We start from the raw sequence: 21,422 nt of genomic DNA, 5'->3' as shown, positions 1-21,422 counted from the left end.
TGTTAAAAGCACAATAGTCCTATAAGTCACAATAATTAACAACTTAATTTTTAAAAAAATAATATATACAACAATTAGATGCCTCTTCAAATTTCATTTGCATCACATTAATTGACCATTAATTCTGCATTTTTTTTCCTTTTAATTTTGTCTTACATTTCTTTGTTAGCCTGTTATATATTTGAAAATTACAGTAATAATACTTTAAATCACAATAATTAATAAGTTAAAATATTTAAAATTAATATAAAAAAATCATTTGACTTCCAAAATTCTATGTGTGACACATAAAATGGGTTAGAGGAAATGACATATATTATTTGACAATTACGTAAAAAGTATATAAATCACAATAATTAATAACTTTGAAATTTAAACGACATAAACAAAATTGGCTAACTTTCGAAATTATATCAATACCACATAAATTGGGACATGAGAAGTAAAAATATTATTTAAAAGTTACGTAAAAGGTACTACAAATTACAATAATTAACAATTTAAAATATTTAAAAGACATAAAAATGATTAATCTTTGAAATTATATCTATGCCGCATAAATTGGGTAGAACGAAATAATATATATTACTTCAAAAATCGACTTAAAAAATTATAAATACACAGTAATTAATAACTTAAAATATTTTTTAAAAATCATATAAAATTTTGAATAACTTCATAAGATTGTTGCCTTATGTTAAAAAGAATGCCTATGCTTTTATGTTTTCTGTGATTTTAGACATTTATTATAGCAAACAAACAAGGAACTAAAAGTCAAGTCCTGATCGAATGACAACACCATTGCTGGTGCAAAACATTAGTATTACTTGGCCTAAAATGTTGGGCCCGTGCTTAGCACGGGCGACACTCATCTAGTTTTCAAATAAAAGAGAGAGTGCACTACACACACCATTTAGGTGTGTTTCTCAAACAAAAAAAATTGATAGTTTGACATATCTTTAAAAAAATTCTCTAATTTTTTTCTATAAGTAAGGAAAAAAGAAAAGAAAAGCAAAAATTCGAATCCTAAGACTCTCTGGAAACCTCTGCGATATGGTGGCGGGTAATATACCATTTCTTCACTTGTTAATTCTGACTTTCTTTCAATTCCAAATTCCTAATCCTCGTTCTTCTTCTTCATGAATCTACACATGTAAAATAACAGGTAATAACAAGGGCTTTATTTTTCTATGGTCTTAAACTAAAGATATATATCAAAATATTTTTAATCTTGTGGTCGAAAACATATCATGTGGAAGTTAATTTTAAAAATTGATCCAAAAAAAGAAATATTATTTAATGTTTCGAAACAAACGAAAAAATAACAAATAAATTACAAAATATAGTATAATTTTTTTTAATTAAAAAAGATTATAATAATTTTATTATTATAAAAAACTTAGGCCCTTCAAATTTAAGGCCTAAAGCATATGCCTCATTTTTAAAGGCATTAAGCCGCCCTGGCTGCAAACCACCTCTAAATGCAATACAACTGCCACTAAATTTAGCATTTTGATTCAAACAAAGTTCTTGGCTGAAGGGGAAGAACCTTACTATACTATAAGTCGTTGGATTGATAAGATATGAATAATAATTTCAAGATATAGAATTATTTTATTTCACATTTGATTATGAGTTTTAAATTAATTTTTAAATTATTTTATATTTACTAGCTTGTGAAGTTACATTAAATATATTACTGTTGATTTTTTTTATTTTTTTTTTGAACCTTAGAATAACCTGCAATCTTTACCCTCTCTGTCATAGTCTTTGTCCTTCGAGTGAACACTTTATGAGCAATGGATAAACCTCTCATACATAAAATGTATATCACACTAAACAAGATCTATGCGACAGACTCGACTCAGAAGACATTGAGGAGAATCGATGATTACCGTTTGTACTAATAAATGAAAATAATATATATATATATATGCTGAGAAACTTCTTAAGATTTACTAAAACTTCCATATTTGAATCTGCAGAACATGTGTACATGTTAGGTTCATCGTACATATATTATAACCTATGATTCTCGTGATTCCTTATCGTACAATCTCAAGTACAACTCTTCTTTTTTGGTAGGACTTATTCAAATATTATCATAAGTTACGACGATGTAATATGATTCATTCGATATTTAAACGTTCTTTTGAAAATTCTCCACAATTCATTTGATTTACTAAACTGGAAGTTACTACAATAATAATAATAAATATCTATAATAATGGACTCAGTGTAATTTCACAAGTAAGGTTTAGAAAGAGTAGTATATATCTACACCGACCTTATTATCCCTATATCTTTGAGATTGATCTAGGAATTTTCCTAATTAAAATAGGGAAAATATTTTTCTAAATTTTTGTTCAACTTCGCCACCCCAATCACCTAATCCACCCAAACACCCCCGACCCGTAGCTCCTAAACCTACCACCTCATAACGCGACCCACCTTGCCCCAATCGACTCAAGACTCGGCTGAAGATCGCACAATCTAAGATCTCACTCGAGACTCGACCCCAACCTAATCCTGACCCGAGATTTGACACTCGATCGACCCAAGCCTTGGAAAAAGGTATATTTGGCATTGTAGTGTCACGTAAAAATGAACTATTTTTAAAATAGTGGATAAGTAAATGTGAACCTATGGAATATATATTGTTGCAATTTTGGAGTCGTTGCATATGTAATGAATTAAAATCCATTGCGTATGCATTAGACTATGAATGTTCTTTACAATTAATACAATCATATTTTGTTTTAACCCTCGTGAGTTTCAAAATACTTGACTATAAAATATTTATTGAACTCATGATTCATGAATATCAATAAACGAAAAAAAAAAACATACGGAAAATAAAGTCAGTCAACGTAAAAGTACATCTTGTACTTAAAAATAACATCGGACAATAGTCTCGATCTACGTATATTATTTTTTTCAGACCTAACTTGTGAGATTATACTAAATATATTGTTACATTATACTTAAAATGTACAACAAGATTCAATAATTACTCCTTGCGTTTCATTTTACATGGCTCTTATTGACTTGATATTCCTCTTCAGAATTCGAATACTTAATTCAAATTCAAATTTTTTTTAAAAAAAATTCTTTCACAAGTATATTTACTATACCTTTTTGGCCTTGAAACTTCCTCTAAATGTCAAAAAAAAAAAAAATTTAATTTCAAGAGTCAATTCAACATTTTTAAGTACATAGTATATCAATTTAAACTTCAATTTAATTCTTCATCTCCTCTCTATATATATGTCATGTCTAAATGAAATTGCATAAAACAACTCAACAAAAGTCTCATCTCTCTCTCTAAAACCTATAGATCAAGTCATTGTTACATCAAGAAGTTATTCGTTCACAACTCTGTTGACTGCTTTTATAATATAAAGGAGGTGGAGCGTCCTCAACGCAACAATATAATACTTGTCCTCGAGCCTCGTAATCAAAAAAATGTCGATTTCGCTTGAAGCATTGGCCATGATGGGAGTTGATTATGTTAAAGATGGAATCAGCTTAGAAGAATATGAAAAATATGAAGAACAAGTGCCTCCTTATTTGTTAGTTGATGATGAAGAAGATGAAAATATCCATAAAGAAAATATTTACACGAAAAGTTTATATGAATATTCTTTTTGTTATCAAGAGTTTCATAGATGTGAAAAAGATGAAGGGGAGAAAAAGAAGCAATTATTAATTAGAAATAATATTTTTTAGGGAATTCTTGAAAAATAAAGATGTAGCTAGTTTTTTTAGACTAGTAGGGATAGTCATTGTATAATAATATCATTGTACCTCATGTTCTTGTTTGGAAAAAATAAATATGGAGTATTATTATTTTAAGGTTATATATTTCAATTAGTTTAGTATTAAGAAAAAATATATATGATCTTTTTAAAAAAAATAAAAATTGTATTACTTATTAATTTAAAACTCAGTTCCAATTTTTTTCTCATTTAGTGTTAGATATATATATTGAAAATATTTTTTACTTGTCGCTGCAAGAGTTTTTTTAATTTTTTATTTATTTATGTTATATTCGTACACTAGTAGAAATATTTTTTTTTCTAAAAATATATGTAGGTACATATCTAACACAAAATGAGAAAAATGTAAAAAAAAAAAAAAAAATTAGAAGCGGAGGGTTAAATTGGATGGGGTAGAGTTTTTATTTTTTTTAAAAATAAAATAATATAAAATATTTTTCTTTTTTTTAGGAGGGGGGAGAGGGTACGTGGAGGAGGTGGTGGAGGGGGTAAAAGAAATAATTTAAATTTTAGCCACCATTGCTCTCTTGAAGTGCTATGTTCTGAAGTTCCAACCAAAATTGTTAGTGCAGCAGCAGCCATGAATCCTAAGGCGTCATCATTCCTGTGAGCTAGTTCTTGATACCTGCAAACCCTTCCTCAATATAAAATATATTAGACTTAAAATTGTCTGATTTTATCCAATCTGTATGGCTTGATATACAACTGCAATTGACACTTTAACGTCGTCACGATAAAACTGGACACTTCAGACAAAGTCTTTTAAATTATATACAGAGCATATCCGTGGAACTCATTCCAACTGAATCACTCACCGAAGCAGCCAACAATACGAATCACCTACCAAAAAGTCAAAAATAAATAAAAGACCTAACTTTAATTATTTTTTTATATCCGATCGAGATTCAAAGTTTTTTTTTTATATTTTAATAACAAGAGCTTTATTATTTTTATGGTCTTAAACTAAAGATATATATATATATATACCAAAATTATTTTTAATCTTATGGTTCTTAAACATATCATGTGGAAGTTAATTTTAAAAATTGATCCAAAAAAAGAAATATTCTATAAAGTTCGAAACAAACTAAAAAATGACAAATAAATTACAAAATATAGTATAATTTTTTTAATTAAAAAAGATTATAATAATTTTATTATTATAAAAAACTTAGGCCCTTCAAATTTAAGGCCTAAAGCATATGCCTCATTTTTAAAGGCATTAAGCCGCCCCGGCTGCAAACCACCTCTAAATGCAATACAACTACCACTAAATTTAGCATTTTGATTCAAACAAAGTTCTTGGCTGAAGGGGAAGAACCTTACTATACTATTAGTCGTTGGATTGATAAGATAAGAATAATAATTTCGAGATATAGAATTATTTTATTTCACATTTGATTATAAGTGTTAAATTAATTTTAAAATTATTTTATATGTACTAACTTGTGAAGTTACACTAAATATATTATTGTTGATTTTTTTAATTTATTTTTTTAACCTTAGAATAACCTACAATCTTTACCCTCTTTGTCATAGTCTTTGTCCTTCGAGTGAACACTTTATGAGCAATGGATAAACCTCTCATACATAAAATGTATATCACACTAAACAAGATCTATCCGACAGACTCGACTCAGAAGACATTAAGGAGAATCGATGATTACCGTTTGTACTAAAAAATGAAAATAATATATATATATATATATATATATGCTGAGAAACTTCTTAAGATTTACTAAAACTTCCATATTTGAATCTGCAGAACATGTGTACATGATAGGTTCATCGTACATATATTATAACCTATGATTCTCGTGATTCCTTATCGTACAATCTCAAGTACAACTCTTCATTTTTGGTAGGACTTATTCAAATATTATCATAAGTTACGACGATGTAATATGATTCATTCGATATTTAAGCGTTCTTTTGAAAATTCTCCACAATTCATTTGATTTACTAAAATGGAAATTACTACAATAATAATAATAAACATCTATAATAATGGACTCAGTGTAATTTCACAAGTAAGGTTTAGAAAGAGTAGTATATATCTACACAGACCTTATTATCCCTATATCTTTGAGATCGATCGAGGAATTTTCCTAATTAAAATAGGGAAAATATTTTTCTAAATTTTCGTTCAACTTCGCCACCCCAATCACCTAATCCACCCAAACACCCCTGACCCGTAGCTCCTTAACCTACCACCTCATAACGCGACCCACCTTGCCCCAATTGACTCAAGACTCGGCTGAAGATCACACAATCTAAGATCTCACTCGAGACTCGACCCCAACCTAATCATGACCCGAGATTTGACACTTGATCGACCCAAGCCTTGGAAAAAGGTATTTTTGGCATTGTAGTATCACGTAAAAATGAACTATTTTTAAAATAGTGGATAAGTAAATGTGAACATATGGAATATATATTGTTGCAATTTTGGAGTCATTGCATATGTAATGAATTAAAATCCATTGCGTATGCATTAGAATATGAATGTTCTTTACAATTAATACAATCATATTTTGTTTTAACCCTCGTGAGTTTCAAAATACTTGCCTATAAAATATTTATTGAACTCATGATTCATGAATATCAATAAAAGAAAAAAAAACATACGGAAAATAAAGTCAGTCAACGTAAAAGTACATCTTGTACTTAAAAATAACATCGGACAATAGTCTCGATCTACGTATATTATTTTTTTCAGACCTAACTTGTGAGATTACACTAAATATATTGTTACATTATACTTAAAATGTACAACGAGATTCAATAATTACTCCTTGTGTTTCATTTTACATGGCTCTTATTGACTTGATATTCCTCTTCAGAATTCGAATACTTAATTCAAATTCAAAATTTTTTAAAAAAAAATTCTTCACAAGTACATTTACTATACCTTTTTTGCCTTGAAACTTCCTCTAAATGTCAAAAAAAAAGAAGTTAATTTCAAGAGTCAATTCAACATTTTCAAGTACATAGTATATCAATTTAAACTTCAATTTAATTCTTCATCACCTCTCTATATATATGTCATGTCTAAATGAAATTGCATAAAACAACTCAACAAAAGTCTCATCTCTCTCTCTCTCTAAAACCTATAGAACAAGCCATTGTTATATCGAGAAGTTATTCGTTCAGAACTCAGTTGACTGCTTTATAATATAAAGGAGGTGGAGTGTCCTCAACGCAACAATATAATACTTGTCCTCGAGCCTCGTAACCAAAAAAATGTCGATTTCACTTGAAGCACTAGCCATGATGGGAATTGATTATGTTAAAGATGGAATTAGCTTAGAAGAATATGAAAAATATGAAGAACAAGTGCCTCCTTATTTGTTAGTTGATGAAGAAGAAGATGAAAATATCCATAACGAAAATATTTACACAAAAAAATTATGTGAATATTCTTTTTGTTATCAAGAGTTTCATAGATGTGAAAAAGATGAAGGGGAGAAAAAGAAGCAATTATTAATTAGAAATAATATTTTTAGGGAATTCTTGAAAAATAAAGATGTAGCTAGTTTTTTGAGACTAGTAGGGATAGTCATTGTATAATAATACCATTGTACCTCATGTTCTTGTTTGGAAAAAATAAATATGGAGTATTATTATTTTAAGGTTATATATTTCAATTAGTTTAGTATTAAGAAAAAATATATATATGATCTTTTTAAAGAAAAAAAAATTGTATTACTTATTAATTTAAAACTCAGTTACTTAACCGGACTAAAATCGTAAATTCATAAGTTTTAAAATTTGACTTCGCCTCTATCCGAAGCACTCTCTTACGTGCAATTTTTCATTCAATATTAGTCCTTCTATACCTACACTTTTAACTTTCCATAATTTGAATATGCAAAACATGTGTATTATATGTATTATAATATTATTTATATATGTGTGTTCATTGTACTTATATGACCTATGATTCTCGTGATTCCTTTGTCGTAAATCTTAAAGTACAATACCTTTCGGCCGAGTTCGTCGTATCGAGCTTGTTTAATATGATTTACAGTTTTTATACATGTGATTTGTGAGCTATAGATTAAGAACATCGATATTCAGTATACATTCAATAGATAGCGATTGAAGGTTTGCCTGAAACATGGTTATTCAGTACACATTTGATAAATAGCAACTGATGATTTTCCTAGAGGTTCCAAAAACAATAAAAACTCGAGGACAATTCTACGATACTTCCTTTTTTGGTAGGACTCATGCAAATATTAACTTTCTCTACCATAAGTAACTACATAGGCTCGACCATCTCAAGATTTGAATTTTATTGAGTTTTCTCGGGATTTAATTACATCTCATTTGATTTATATACATTGTATACATGTGATTCTTAAAAAAAAAAAAAAAAAAAAAGGTATCTACCGTTACGTTGCAACAAGGATAGCTTTTATTATAAGATTTATCATCATCACGAGAAGTTTACTATTTCTTATTAAAAATTCAAACGTTTTTCTTCTCATCACACATGAATTACTACTACTTTTTTTTAGTTTGAAATTTTCAAAAAGAAAATGTCAAAAATGTTCATTTTTTCAAGAGTCAAAATTCAACATTATTCTAAGTACCTATATATATGTCCTATCCTAAATTATGTTATTGCATAAACAACTCTACAAAATTAAAGTCTTATAAGTTATATCTCTCTCTCCAAACTTAACGTGTTAGTTTTCCATCATATATATACACGAAGAAGCTAAGTCAATTCGTTCAATTAAACTCAATTGATTGTGTATACAAAGTCCTCGATTCTTGTATATTTGATTATTTGCAAAAATAACCAAAAAAATGTCGATTTCGCTTGAAGCATTGGCTATGATGGGAGGTGATTATGTTAAAGATGGAATTAGCTTTGAAGAATTTGAAAAATATGAAGAACAAGTGCCTCCTTATTTGTTAGTTGATGATCAAGAAGATGAATATGAAAAATTCTTCTCAAGGAAGAAGAATCTTTTTCAAGAAAATTTTCCTACAAAAAAAATATATGAACATCCTTTTTCTTGTCATCAAGAGTTTCTTCGTAAACGTGAAAATAATAATGAACTGTTGGCACCAGTCCTACATTTTGTCTCTGTGGATCAAGGAGAAAAGAGGCTTGAAAAAGGAGAGCAAAAGAAGCCTTTAATTGAAAAGCATATTAATTTTTGGGAAGTCTTGAAAAAGAAGGATCTATCAAGTTTTCTTGAGACTAGTAGGAATAATCATTGTATAATGTCGTCGTAACTATTTTTATTATGATTCATATCGTCAATCTCAACTTGTTTGAGACTGGGGTGTAGATATGATTGTTGTATAGCAGCTCTAGAATTCCGAACTCGAACCCATAGTATTCAAACTCAGTCTCCTCCTCACAACTAGTGAAGAAGGTACGGGGGCACAAAGGTCCAATCCCAACTTGTTTGAGGCTGTGACGTAGCTATGGTTGTTGTAGTAGTTCTAGAATCCCAAACTCGAACCCATAGTATTCAAACTCAATCTTCTCCACACAACTAGTGAAGAAGGTATGGGGGGGAGAAAGGTGCTCGTCTCGGAATTAATCTTCGTTGAAAAATTAGTATTGTATATAGAATCAAAATCGTTTTTAATGTATATGTAATAGATGTTAAATTTTTTACTTCCTAATCATGTTCCTATTTTTTTAATATTTTGAATCACCTTAGTAAAAAATTTGACTCTGTCATGGTACGCAACAAAATTATTTATGAACATACCTAACCAATGGCACAAAATCGTACATGAAATATAAATTATGTTGTTATGTGCAAAGTATGTTTACACAATAAAAACTTATTATAATGTCTTAAAAACCATGTCATATAGAATATAATATGTTACCTTACTTCTCAAGAATTTACGTGAAATATATTTTTATCGTCCGTGTATATCAAAAAATTTATGTCAAATTAATTCCCATCTTCTTGAGCGACATCTTTAATCCATCGCATTAAAATTAATTATTGGCGACGATATTCAACACGATATATACCAATCCGCGTATACACCATGGCTTTTTAAGGATGAAATGATGATAACGCAAGTGAACTGATAGTGTAAAGATTATTTTACGCTATTAGAGTATAAAAGTTGAAAATTTTAACATAAACCAACTAGCAAATGGACAACAAACTTGGGCCAAATTGCAATGCACTCTTCTCAAAAATCAAAATTATTATACATTTGTAAAAAGGCCCAATTCCAAATTTTACTCCTTCCCTCTACTTCATATTGGTCTATAAGGCCCATTGGGCTAAATATATTCATCAAAAGGCCCATTTGTATTAATGTGTTAATCAAAGGGGAAATTCCATGATTAAACAAACATATATTAGTCAATTAGTCATCATAATTATAGTTTTAGTTAATGACCATTCACGATCAACATTCAGTGATAATTACGTGGATTGGGATTTCAAGTTTTTATAATTCGCATGCTTGTATAATTTGAAATTTGTATAATATAATTTGTATAACTTTTGTATAGTATAATCTATGTAACTATTTAAAGTTCATGTACTTGTATTTGTATAAATTTGTTATTTCAAATTTATACAAAAATAGCTCAATTATACAAATATAGCTACGAATTATATAAACTCACCCGTGAATTATACAATCGGGGCAGCTTAAACTATAGCTACAACCCGTTTCGTACAAATTGCTCCTATTTCTGGTTTGTCTCTACTGCTCATACTAATAAAAATTGTGGACCAAGTAATTCGCTCAGCATAAGTTGAGAGAACTATTACCTCACTCGATATAAGTTATGTAAAAATTTAGTTATGCAACATAAGTTGTGTATTCTATGACCTAGTTCACTCAACATCTTTTGCCTCGTTTGACACAAGTTTTGTAGGAATTAAGTTGTCTTTTACGACATAACTTGTAGATTTTGAAACTGAAATTTTGCCTCGCTCAGCATAAATTCGCCCGTTCCAAAAATAATACATTTCTATATTTTTTTTAAAAAACTTTAATAAATTCCATCTCCAATCGAACACCGCCACATAAACCGAAACATTTCAAAAGGGAAGTCACTTTTGCACTTTTTGGAACTTATCCAAACAAAATCACAATCCAAAAATTACAAAAAGTATATTGTTCATCTCCCTTTTACTATAATCTCTTCATCACCACATATATATTCCCTATATCAACTGGTAATATAAACTCTTCATACATTCAATGGACATAACTGTATCATAAGAACAAATATCTTCTCTAAGACGTAGAAAAAGTGTGTCCACAAAACCATTAAATTCCCAGTGGAAAAAGTGAAAAAAGCAACTCGAGTCACGGATGTATCAACGAATTCATATGTTCTATGTGTATGACAAAGTGTCTAGGCTGCTATAACTTCTTTCACATGTCAGAATTTTATATCGAAAATGGAAAGAACAACAATGCACGAGATATGTTAAGGGCGGAATGAGTATAAATATGCTTCATCAATGTCAAACAACTTACCTTATTTTGAAGACTTTAGACCTTGACGAGAGAAAAAAAGAGAGTTTGAAGCTATGTCAATTGATGCTCTTGCTATGTCGGGTGCAGATTACATGAAGTGCACCGTTCATTTTGAAGATACTAATACGAATCAGAGGAGCTCGGAAAGGATACCACAGTACCTTCTTGCTGATGAAAGTGAGGGAGGGAATCATGATCATGGGCAATGGTTAGGAGGACTAGCAAGGAGACGGGCAAATATCAACGTTCAAGCTGAAGCCACAGCATCTGCAAATGTAAAGTCAGATTCAAGTCTTGTACATGAAAGATGTACATGTCATTAAAGGTAATAGTACCTTCATACTATGTTGCTCGGACTCTCCAAAAATGTTGTTGTACCTGTGTTGGATCCTCCAGAAATGAACTAACTTTGGAGGATCCGACACACACCTGCTAGCATTTTTGAAAAGTCCGAGTAACATGAACCTTCACAATAGGATTAGTTTTCCTTGTGATGTAATCACACTACCAAAGGATGTGAATTGTTCCAGGAAAGCATAATCGTTCAACAATGAATGTATGAAAGCAATACATAAATACTGCGTATTATATAAATCGTCACTTACCATAGCACAAATGAAGCCTTTTCCCTGCAGATACCAACAAAGACGAAAAAACAAATAATTTACTGGTCAATTCTGTGTGTGATGCATTCATAGTGTTAATGTATCGTAGAATACGAAGAATACTAGAGACCTCCAGAATCCAGATAGAGCAAAACTCAAATCACTATAACAAAGATTGATGTTACAATTGAAACAAAAAGAAAGTCGATATATATTATGTCGCTGCACAGGCCAATCATACAGGGAAAAAATCGATTAAATAAGAGAAGCATACGAAAAACAATACAATCAAGATATGACACAAGCAATATGAAAACGTGGAATGATTGCCACTTAGCGACAAGTTATATGTATCAAGGAGAGACTATTACAGGAAATTATGTACTTGTTTGGAGATACAGATTTTGTTATCTTCCACCAGACAGTTCAACTGCATCTTGATTATAGATTGAATCTTCGCCCCAATCAAATCGTCGTTGTAATCTCTCGTATTCTTGCCTACGTGTAACTTCGACATGCTGCCACTCTTCCCACCGCTCAGCAAGTCCTTCTCCTTCAAGCATTCGTACTACCTCTGACATTGCTGGACGATCCTCTGGTGATCCTTGAGTACACAGCAACGCAACTTGAATCATCATCTCTACTTCATCCATGTTATAGTTCTTATGTAGGTTGCGGTCGACAATAGCATCCAACCTTTTCTCCCTTTGCAGTTTTTTGACCTTCAAGATGACACATGCAGCCATTCAGTAACCAACAACATACCCAATGTACTCCCACAAAGTGGAATCTGGGAGGATAGAGTCTACATAGAGACCTTACCCCTACCTCAGAATAGAGAGGTTGTCTCCGATAGACCCTCGGCTCAAGGAAAAACAAACAAAAGCAGTCCAGAAAAAGTAATGGATGTGAAAGCATAGCAAAGCATGCTGAACAATAACTACATCAAAATAATACGACAAGCGAAATACAAGAAACAACAGATGGTAACAAAAAACATAGGACAAGAAACTAAAGGAGCACTACTACAACTACTAGAATGGACGGATAGCGAGAAAATGCACTATCTACTATCCTTCTACCCTAATTAAGAAATTTTGCGTCCTCTCAATGTTATTTCACCTTTTTTCACTAATTTACTTTACACCTAAAAAGGGTATCCGACAAAAGAGGCTGAGTATTAAGACCTATGTTTGACATGCAAAAGAATTTGCGTAAGAGTGCTATATGGAAAATGAAACTTCTTTTTTGTCCCTCCTTCCTGTTGAATATAAAATTACAACATATACCAAGAAAGCAACATAAAAAAGAAGAACTACGTATATAATTCATGAGAATGTCTTGTGATGGACAATGAGCCATCCACCAATATGCAGCTTCGAGAAGAGTGAAAGTATAAGATAAAAAAATAAACTTAGAAGAAACTGAATAATTTTAGAGGACACGTTAAAAGTAATATGCAGACCAATAGAATCACAAGTTAATATCAGTCGTTGAGTTATGTACACTCACATGGTCAAGTAACAAGACATCATCTTCTTCTTCTAGGCGTGAGAAGTCTATAGCGCGTTGACCAGTTACAATCTCCAAAAGCGTGATTCCATATCCAAAAACATCAGTTTTTTCTGATGATTTCCCAGTGGACAAGTATTCAGGAGCTATATGGCCCATAGTACCCCGAACTTGCGTTGTCACGTTGGTTTTCCTAACATCAACTAACTTTGCCAGGCCAAAATCACCAACTACAGCCTCGAAATCTTCATCCAGTAAAACATTGGCTGCTTTAACATCACGGTGAATAATTTTTGGATTACAGTGTTCGTGCAGGTATTCAAGTCCACGTGCAGTGCCCAGTGCCACACGCTTTCTGGTTGGCCAAATTAAAACAGACTCCCCAGGTTTAAGTTCTGCATTTAACAAAATACTACAAATAAGAAGCCACCAAAATCTCATCATCTCTGGGAGATAAATGCTGAATTTTAAAGTTTGACCGACTACTGCATGTGTCATCTTCAATTCATGCAAGGTTTTCAAAAAAGTCACCTCGGGGGGAATGATGAATGCGCAAGAATGAATTCATGAACTCATTTAAGCTCTCATTATGGATATCGGTCAATTCATACGTGATGGAAGTTCCCTCGTGACGAGGTACAATCCAACTATGGCTCTTGAAGACTGAAGAGAACCAAATTTTCAAGAACTCACACACTTCTAAGAATATTAGGAATACGAGTACCTACGCAAATACCCTCCTTTATTATCTGTTCAACTTGTCTACTCTACTAAAGATCACTAGGAAAAAGTAGGTGATTAGACCTTTGATAGGAGTCTAATAGCCTAAAATCAAAATAAGCTGATTTTAGAAGCTTGGCCAAATAGGCTATTAGACAGTTAGACTATTGACATAAGCATTTGACCATCAAATTCCAGACTTCTATAGAAATTCAGCTGAGTTTGGAGCAAAAGAAATAAGTGATCCCAGGAAAATTTGATATTGAGATGAACAAGGAAAGCCTTGGGAAAACTGCAAACCAAGATCTAAGCACTATTGTGGAAAAATAAGTACCTCGTAGACGATAGGCAACACTTAGGTTCTGCATATACGGGTACACTAGCAAGCGTTCAGTCGGTGTGGTGCAAAATCCTATAAGCCGCAAAAGATTTCTATGAACAGCAACACTAATCATCTCAACTTCACGCTGAAATGCAGCATCTCCCCCAGGACTCTCATAGTCAGTTAAGCGTTTCACAGCAACTTTAGTGCTGTCACTGAGCACTCCTTTATAAACCTTGCCAAAACCTCCCTGTCCAAGAACATTCTTTTCACTAAAGTTATCAGTAGCGAGTTGCAATTCCCTCCATGCGAATCTCCTCAATTGACCAAATGGAATTCGTCTGTCAACCTCACCTGGGCACACCGAACAGACACAAGAAAAACGTCACAACATACTCAATGGACCTATACCATCTTACACTGCAAGTGAACTAAAGTAATGCTCATAAAAAATCTAGTCTCCAATGTAAGATGGAACAAAGAAATGTAGCAATAGGTAACTACTTCAGCCTTCTTCTTTCTTTTTTTTTCAGGAGAGCTAACACATACTCCCACCGTTTCAATTTGTTTGTTTTGTTTTGACTTGGCATGGAGTTTAAAAAAGTAAATTAGACTTTTGAATCTTGTGGTCCTAAACATGCCCCGTGAAAAGTTGAAATTGAAGAGTAGCCAAAAAGGGAAAGGGGCATTCTTTTTAAACGAGCTAAAAAAGCAAGCAAGACAAACAAATTGAAATGGAGGGAGTATTTCTTTGATGAGCTAACAAACACATATTGAAGTTAATACTGTGTAAAACAGGTGATAAGGACCTGGAACATCAACATAGATTTCACGTTTGTAGCCTTTGTGCCTCCCCCGCCAGAAAAATAACATTAATCCCCCAAGAAGGATAATTCCAAGAAATCCACCAACGATACCAATTACGAGACCAGTCTTTGATTTACTGGGAGAACCTGCCAGAATATCAACTTTAGAATTTAGAATTGTACCAGGGTGCATAAACCAGCCAACTGCCAAACATATCCGGCAACGTCTAACTTCTAAGGTAAATACTTGTAGTTCAAAAATGTGGTATTTGCTCTTTCAATTAATTACCTTCACTGTCAGATACACAACGACGACTGAAGTTTAAGCCACAATTCAAATGGTTCTCTGAAAAACTAGTAGGCAAACTGAGTTAAACTAATATCAACAGTTCTGACCCATGCAAAAGAGGCAGGGGCTATTATAAAAAGGGCATAATACATACACATACATTCAAACTTGGCTTCAGCTTGAAAGTAAACACTCCAACTGAGTATGCATATCTAGGTACCTCAACTCGTCTTCATTGTGTCAGTTGAACACTCCAACTTACAAAAAGATCATCAAGACACCACCAAAATTTAGATGCCACGTCAGCATCAGGTGTCCACTAGACACAGTGGGGACGAGTTAGAGTGTGTAGTTGTCAGTTGAGACCAAGTTGAGGTGTCTAGATGTCCTCGCTCAAAGTTGGGAGCGCTTACTTGCCAGTTGAGACTAAGTTTGAGTGTCTATTTATGTATTATACCTTTTTAAAATGTTCAAATTATTAAGCAGCTTCAATCTATCATCAAATTAAACAATGCAAGAATTGAGATCTGCATACTTGTATTTCGGGACTTGGAACAAACTGTCAGGAACTTTTCCAGTAAGATCATTTAATGCAAGCTGACTGGAAAAGAGATATCACCGGGTCAGGTCAATATCACTTGGCACACGTTGTAAGCACATTAAAGATCAGGCTAAAGGAATCACTTACAGGTTAATCAAGTTGGGAAGGCCTGAAAGTGACTCAGGGATAGTCCCAGACAGATTGTTTTGACTCAAAAACCTATTCAAAGAAACATTATAATAGACTCCCAAGTCAAACACCAAATGTAAAACTCAGTTTTAAAAAAAACAATAATCAATGAAATAATATTACTTACAGAAATTGAAGCTTTTTTAGATTGCCTAGGGAAGCTGGTATTTCTCCTGACAAACTGTTTTTTTCCAGATCCAACATGGTCAAGCTGGTTAAATTTCCTAATGCTTCAGGAATTTTACCAGTTATTCCATTTCCTTGCAAAGAACTGCCAGGATATTGACCGCCCAGTCAGTTCAATACATAACACAACTAAGGACAAGAAAATTGATGAGTTCACAGATCTCACTAAAGTAGAACTTCCTACAGACAAGGATGAAAACTTATTTTTAGGAGATCTTAGAAAATGTTACCAGTTATGACCTTAGAATGCTTATCAGAGGCACTACGAGAATAATGTGATAACGGACAAGAAATGAAGATGAAATATCCAACACTCTGGCAAAAGCATGACCAAACACTCAAGAATGTCGTTTCCTAATTATTAACTTAAAAGAATACTACTCTTTAGTTGGAATATTGAGAACCAAAATTGCGAGTAGATTTCTACACATGCTTGTGTGGGTAGGAAAGTAGTACAATCGGAAAAGGCTAAGATCCCAAACCATGCACGGGCAAAGATACAAGCAATCACCAGTCCCCAAACAAGAGCAGTTAGTAATGTGCCAATATCATGAGTAGATTAATATCAGCTTGATGAAGGAAATCGATAAATATAGACTTCTAGAGTAGCACATGTTAGCATGATGGATAATTGTATATATTAATGTAATTATATAGTGATATGAATTAGTATTATCATATAGATTTGTTGTAGAATCAGAGGAATAAATATTGTGATAGAATAGTTGAGTTGGAGGGATAGCAAAGCAAATTTAGAGGGATTGAATAGCAGATTTGTAGAGATAGAATAGCTGATCTTTAGGGATAGGAATGACGGATCTATAGGGATGTGTAATATTTATGCTCTCTATATAATGGAAAGACTCTCTCACTTTGAGAGGCATTCAGCAGAAAATTGACAGCACATAACCTAACAAACCATATTTTTATTTCACCATCACATTTTCCACAATGGTTTCAAATTGAAAGTTCAATGTTATTTCCTCCCCTAAGAACAAGAAACTCAAAATTATCATCCAAATCAAAGGTCAGAGATTACAAAATAACGAATGACACACTACTTTACGAACAGTACAGAGACAACCTAAAGTCAGCACAAGCAAAATCTACCCTCCCCAGATCCCACTTGTTGGATTACACTGGTATGTTTTTGTTTGTTTCAGTTGATCACACTTACCTAGTTTTCGTAAATGGAGTGATTTATCTACTGACGTTATGATTAAAGTGCACACCTGATCTCTATAAGTACATCATAGATACACATTAGCATTCAATTGAAAATAATTCCACAAATTCTCTATACGTACAGAGTATTAAGATGCACTAGAACACCTAATCTTGGAGTTAAAGTGCCAGTGAACCCCATATTTGACAACGACCTGCAAATAAAGCACAGACAACATTAAATATAGGATTTCAGAATGGTAGTTAACCAACTTTTCAAGTGTTTGGGACCATAATTTTATCATGTACATGGTGATCAATATGGCTCGCAAAGTAACTTCAACTTACACCATCAAGACATTGCTGTTATCGTCACAAGTTATCTTTGACCAAGTGCATGGATTAACTTGATTCTGATTCCAATCAGAAAGTTGATCATTTGAAGCATTTAGTGAACTCTTCAATGCAAACAGTGCATCTCCTGATCAAGAGATTACAAAATAACGAATGTCACACTACTTTACGAGCAGAATACAGACAACATTAAGTCAGCACAAGCAAAATTATCTAACCCCTCTAAATTTTTATTTATACCTTTGAATAGATAAAAGACTAAAGACAGCTAAGGGCATCTCTTTGTTAGTTTGCTAAAGTAGAAAATGGGAGAAATGTGTACCCTGCTGATCAGGTGAGACAGATGAGTAGAGACATGCTAATATCAGAATTGCAAGGAACAGTTCCATATTGCAGTTGCTGTTCAATTCTATAGATCAAGTAAACCTGTTCCCCTTCATCACTGTAACATAAAGCACTATCTTCCTTGGTAATGACAAATGGCAGTTCTGCATAATATATTAGAAAGGTTACTACGATCAAAATTAGTATAACCTCAAGGAGAACAGCTAAGCCTAATTAAATATGTAAAAGAGATATTTGATGCAAGAACAACAACAACATACCCAGTGTAATACCACAAATGAGGAGAGGGTAGAGTCAAGAGTGTATGCAGACCTTAGCCCTACCTCATAGAGGTAGAGAGGCAGTCTCCAAAAGACCCTCGGCTCAAGGAAAAGTATATCAAAGCAGATCGAAAAAGAAATAACTGAAGTGAAGGGATCATAGCAAAATACTATAGAAAGTATGACAAAGCATTCTAAGAAAAGGACCAGTAACTACACCAAAGAAAGTGCGATAATTGAAGTACAAAGAACAAGAAGAAGATGGTAGTGGTTGATGATATAGATCAATCACATGAAAAGCATAATACAGCATTACATAATGCCCTCTATTAATAATGTAAAGCATGCAACGACGTACTTCGAACTGCAAACCCCATATAAGCAAACTGTAGCAGTATTGCAGAATCGTAAAAGCTATTAGGAGTTGAAAGAACAACTAAACACTCGTCTTCTCCATCCAAACAATATTTCAGCTACTACCAATAATGTCAACCATCCAAAGGAAGAATTGATCCACAACTTTCAAACAACCGACAAACCTATCCTTTTCTTTAACAAAAACCAGATGTTTTCGCCAGCAACTCTTTGAATGTCTATTGGTTATGTCTATCAGATAACCACAAGAAATTCTTTGAAGATATAACAAAACTGATATATAATTCCCCCATTTTCTCAAAATACATCAAGTGAGTAATGAACTATTACAAAAAACTTTCAGTAACTTATTAAGGAGAAAGACACAAGTTCTTCAAAAGAAACTCCAACAAATGAAACAACAAAGGTTGTTGTAGCTAAAACACTGACTGTGTACATATTCAAATCTCCTTCTCAACCATTGTAATTCCTAAAACTTAACCAGACTCACAAAAATCCAAGTTCATTCTTTTTTCCACTGTCCCTTTTGGTTTGATTTCTCACATGGTCACTCAACTAACCGTTGTTATCTCATAAAGTCTTTCCTCTTGACTCCAATTTTCTTCGACAAAGAAAGGAACTTTCTGACATAATAACTATTAGTCGAGAGACCATATCCGAAATCAACTATGCCCCTTGCCTATGGTTAACAATTTAAACTTGACCTCCTTCTATTTCACATATGTATCACAAAAAACAAACAATTAGCAACTCCCCTCTCCACCCAAAAAGAAAAGAACCCCACATCCACAAATTCACAAAATCCATCAAGAACAAATTTTTCCAAGAAAAAAGTTCACTTTTTTGCTTCCATATGTCAAGTCAAATCAGAAAAGACAAACCCACCATATCTAAAGTCAAAACACCATTCTCAATACACCAAACAAATAACAGTAAATGACAGAATCTGAAAACAAAAACAGAACAAAACAAAAACAAGAGCTGAGTAAGTTAAGTACCTTTAAGCAAGCACCAATCTTTTTAGGCTGTGAAAGAAAGAGCAGAGTTTGAACCAAAGATTGAAACTTTACTTTGAATTAAGCAAAAAAATAAGCTTTACAAAGCAAATCTTGAAGAAAAAAACACAAATAAAAGCTGTTCTTTGTTGTGCTGTAAAAAAGTAGTAGTCAATGGAGAAGAAGTTCAAGAAAGGTTCTCTCTTTTGCATACTGCAATTATTACTACGTTTAAGTCTTCTCTTCCTGTCACTCACAGCAGTATTTCTTAGTTACCCCCACCCCTACCCATTGTCGCTAACTGGAAATGGACCCCACTGATTCTTTTTCCTTTCATTTTTGCTGGTAAATGCGAAGATTGAAGAAGGGCCTACGGGGTATCAGTAAATGGAAAGATATTTGGTGTTCCCTAGTGAAACATAATGGTATTAATCGAGTCCAAGTACGGAGAAAATTTTGTTGGGAGTATTTGATTTTAATGTGTACTCTAAACATCGAGTAGAAAATCAAATAAAAAATAATAATAATGGGGTTAATCATGGACTGTCGTGGGATGATTGAGATATTTCCGATTTTAACTGGAAAAAAATGTGAATTTAAGGCTTCAAGCTCAAGGTATGAAATTTGTCTTCTTTTTGTTTTAATTTATATGGTATTTTTTTTTTTAATCTGTACAAAAAAAAAGGTGTCATATTTCTACAAATGAAAATAATTTAACTTTAAAATTTCATTTTTTTTACTCTTAATTTTGATTTTATTTTTGAAAGATATTTTCTTACTCTAGGAACATCCAAGTTAACCAGAATCATTGTAGATTTTATAGTTATTTCGCGATAGATCAATAATATTCAAGAAAAGAAAAATACCATAACAAAATCGAAAAATCTTTAATAGATTATTTTTAGGTTTGAGAAATAAAAAAAATAAAATTAGTAGATTGTTTTTAGGTTCAAGGGATGAATTAGATATCTTCCATAACATAAATGGTCAAGATAAAAATAGTAGGGTTATAGTGAAAACAAAAAAGATCTTTCTGAATGGAGGGTCCCTAATTTTTAGTTATTTTATTTTATTAAAAATTTCTTCCACTTCAAAAAAGGAAAAAAGTTATATGAACTTTAAAAAAAAAGGAGCATCCAAAGTTTTTATTAGTCAATTAATGTCTTATGGAATGAAGAATAAAACTCTTTGTATCAAAAAAATAAAATAAAATGTAGAATGAAATTCTATTTGAGTCACTAAATAGAATTCCAAGTTGAATTAAAGCATAAAAAAGAGTATCAAATTAGTTGTAAAAGTGGCAAAAACTTCACTATTAAAACTACAAATTCCAAAGTTGTAAATAAACTAAAATTTGGATGTCTTTTTCAAGACTTTTTGGAGTTTGCAAAAAGTCAATTAATTGCACAATCCAATTGCATTTTTAACATTTTTGGGTCAAGAAACTTATGTTGATTTAGATGGTAATAGTATTTTATTTTATTTT

General features: G+C 32.1%; 1 protein-coding gene across 1 annotated transcript; it reads right to left on the bottom strand.

The window, feature by feature from the left end:
* Positions 1 to 12,018: 12,018 nt before the first annotated feature.
* LOC102596011 (probable LRR receptor-like serine/threonine-protein kinase At5g10290) lies at positions 12,019 to 20,200 on the bottom strand. Its single transcript, XM_006353169.2, has 12 exons — positions 19,940 to 20,200; positions 18,284 to 18,449; positions 17,956 to 18,088; positions 17,751 to 17,822; positions 16,385 to 16,528; positions 16,216 to 16,287; positions 16,063 to 16,128; positions 15,528 to 15,592; positions 15,242 to 15,385; positions 14,445 to 14,786; positions 13,391 to 13,785; positions 12,019 to 12,600 (listed from the first exon to the last, which is right to left on the bottom strand). The coding sequence occupies exons 2-12, from the start codon at positions 18,348 to 18,350 to the stop codon at positions 12,286 to 12,288; spliced, it is 1,815 nt and encodes a 604-aa protein (XP_006353231.1). The 5' UTR covers positions 18,351 to 18,449; positions 19,940 to 20,200; the 3' UTR covers positions 12,019 to 12,285.
* Positions 20,201 to 21,422: the final 1,222 nt, after the last annotated feature.

Source organism: Solanum tuberosum, unplaced genomic scaffold (assembly GCF_000226075.1).
Source record: "Solanum tuberosum cultivar DM 1-3 516 R44 unplaced genomic scaffold, SolTub_3.0 scf00152, whole genome shotgun sequence".
In the NCBI taxonomy this organism is placed as follows: Eukaryota; Viridiplantae; Streptophyta; class Magnoliopsida; order Solanales; family Solanaceae; genus Solanum; species Solanum tuberosum.
Note: the sequence above shows the minus strand (reverse complement) of the source record. Positions and strands in the feature narration are given on the sequence as shown.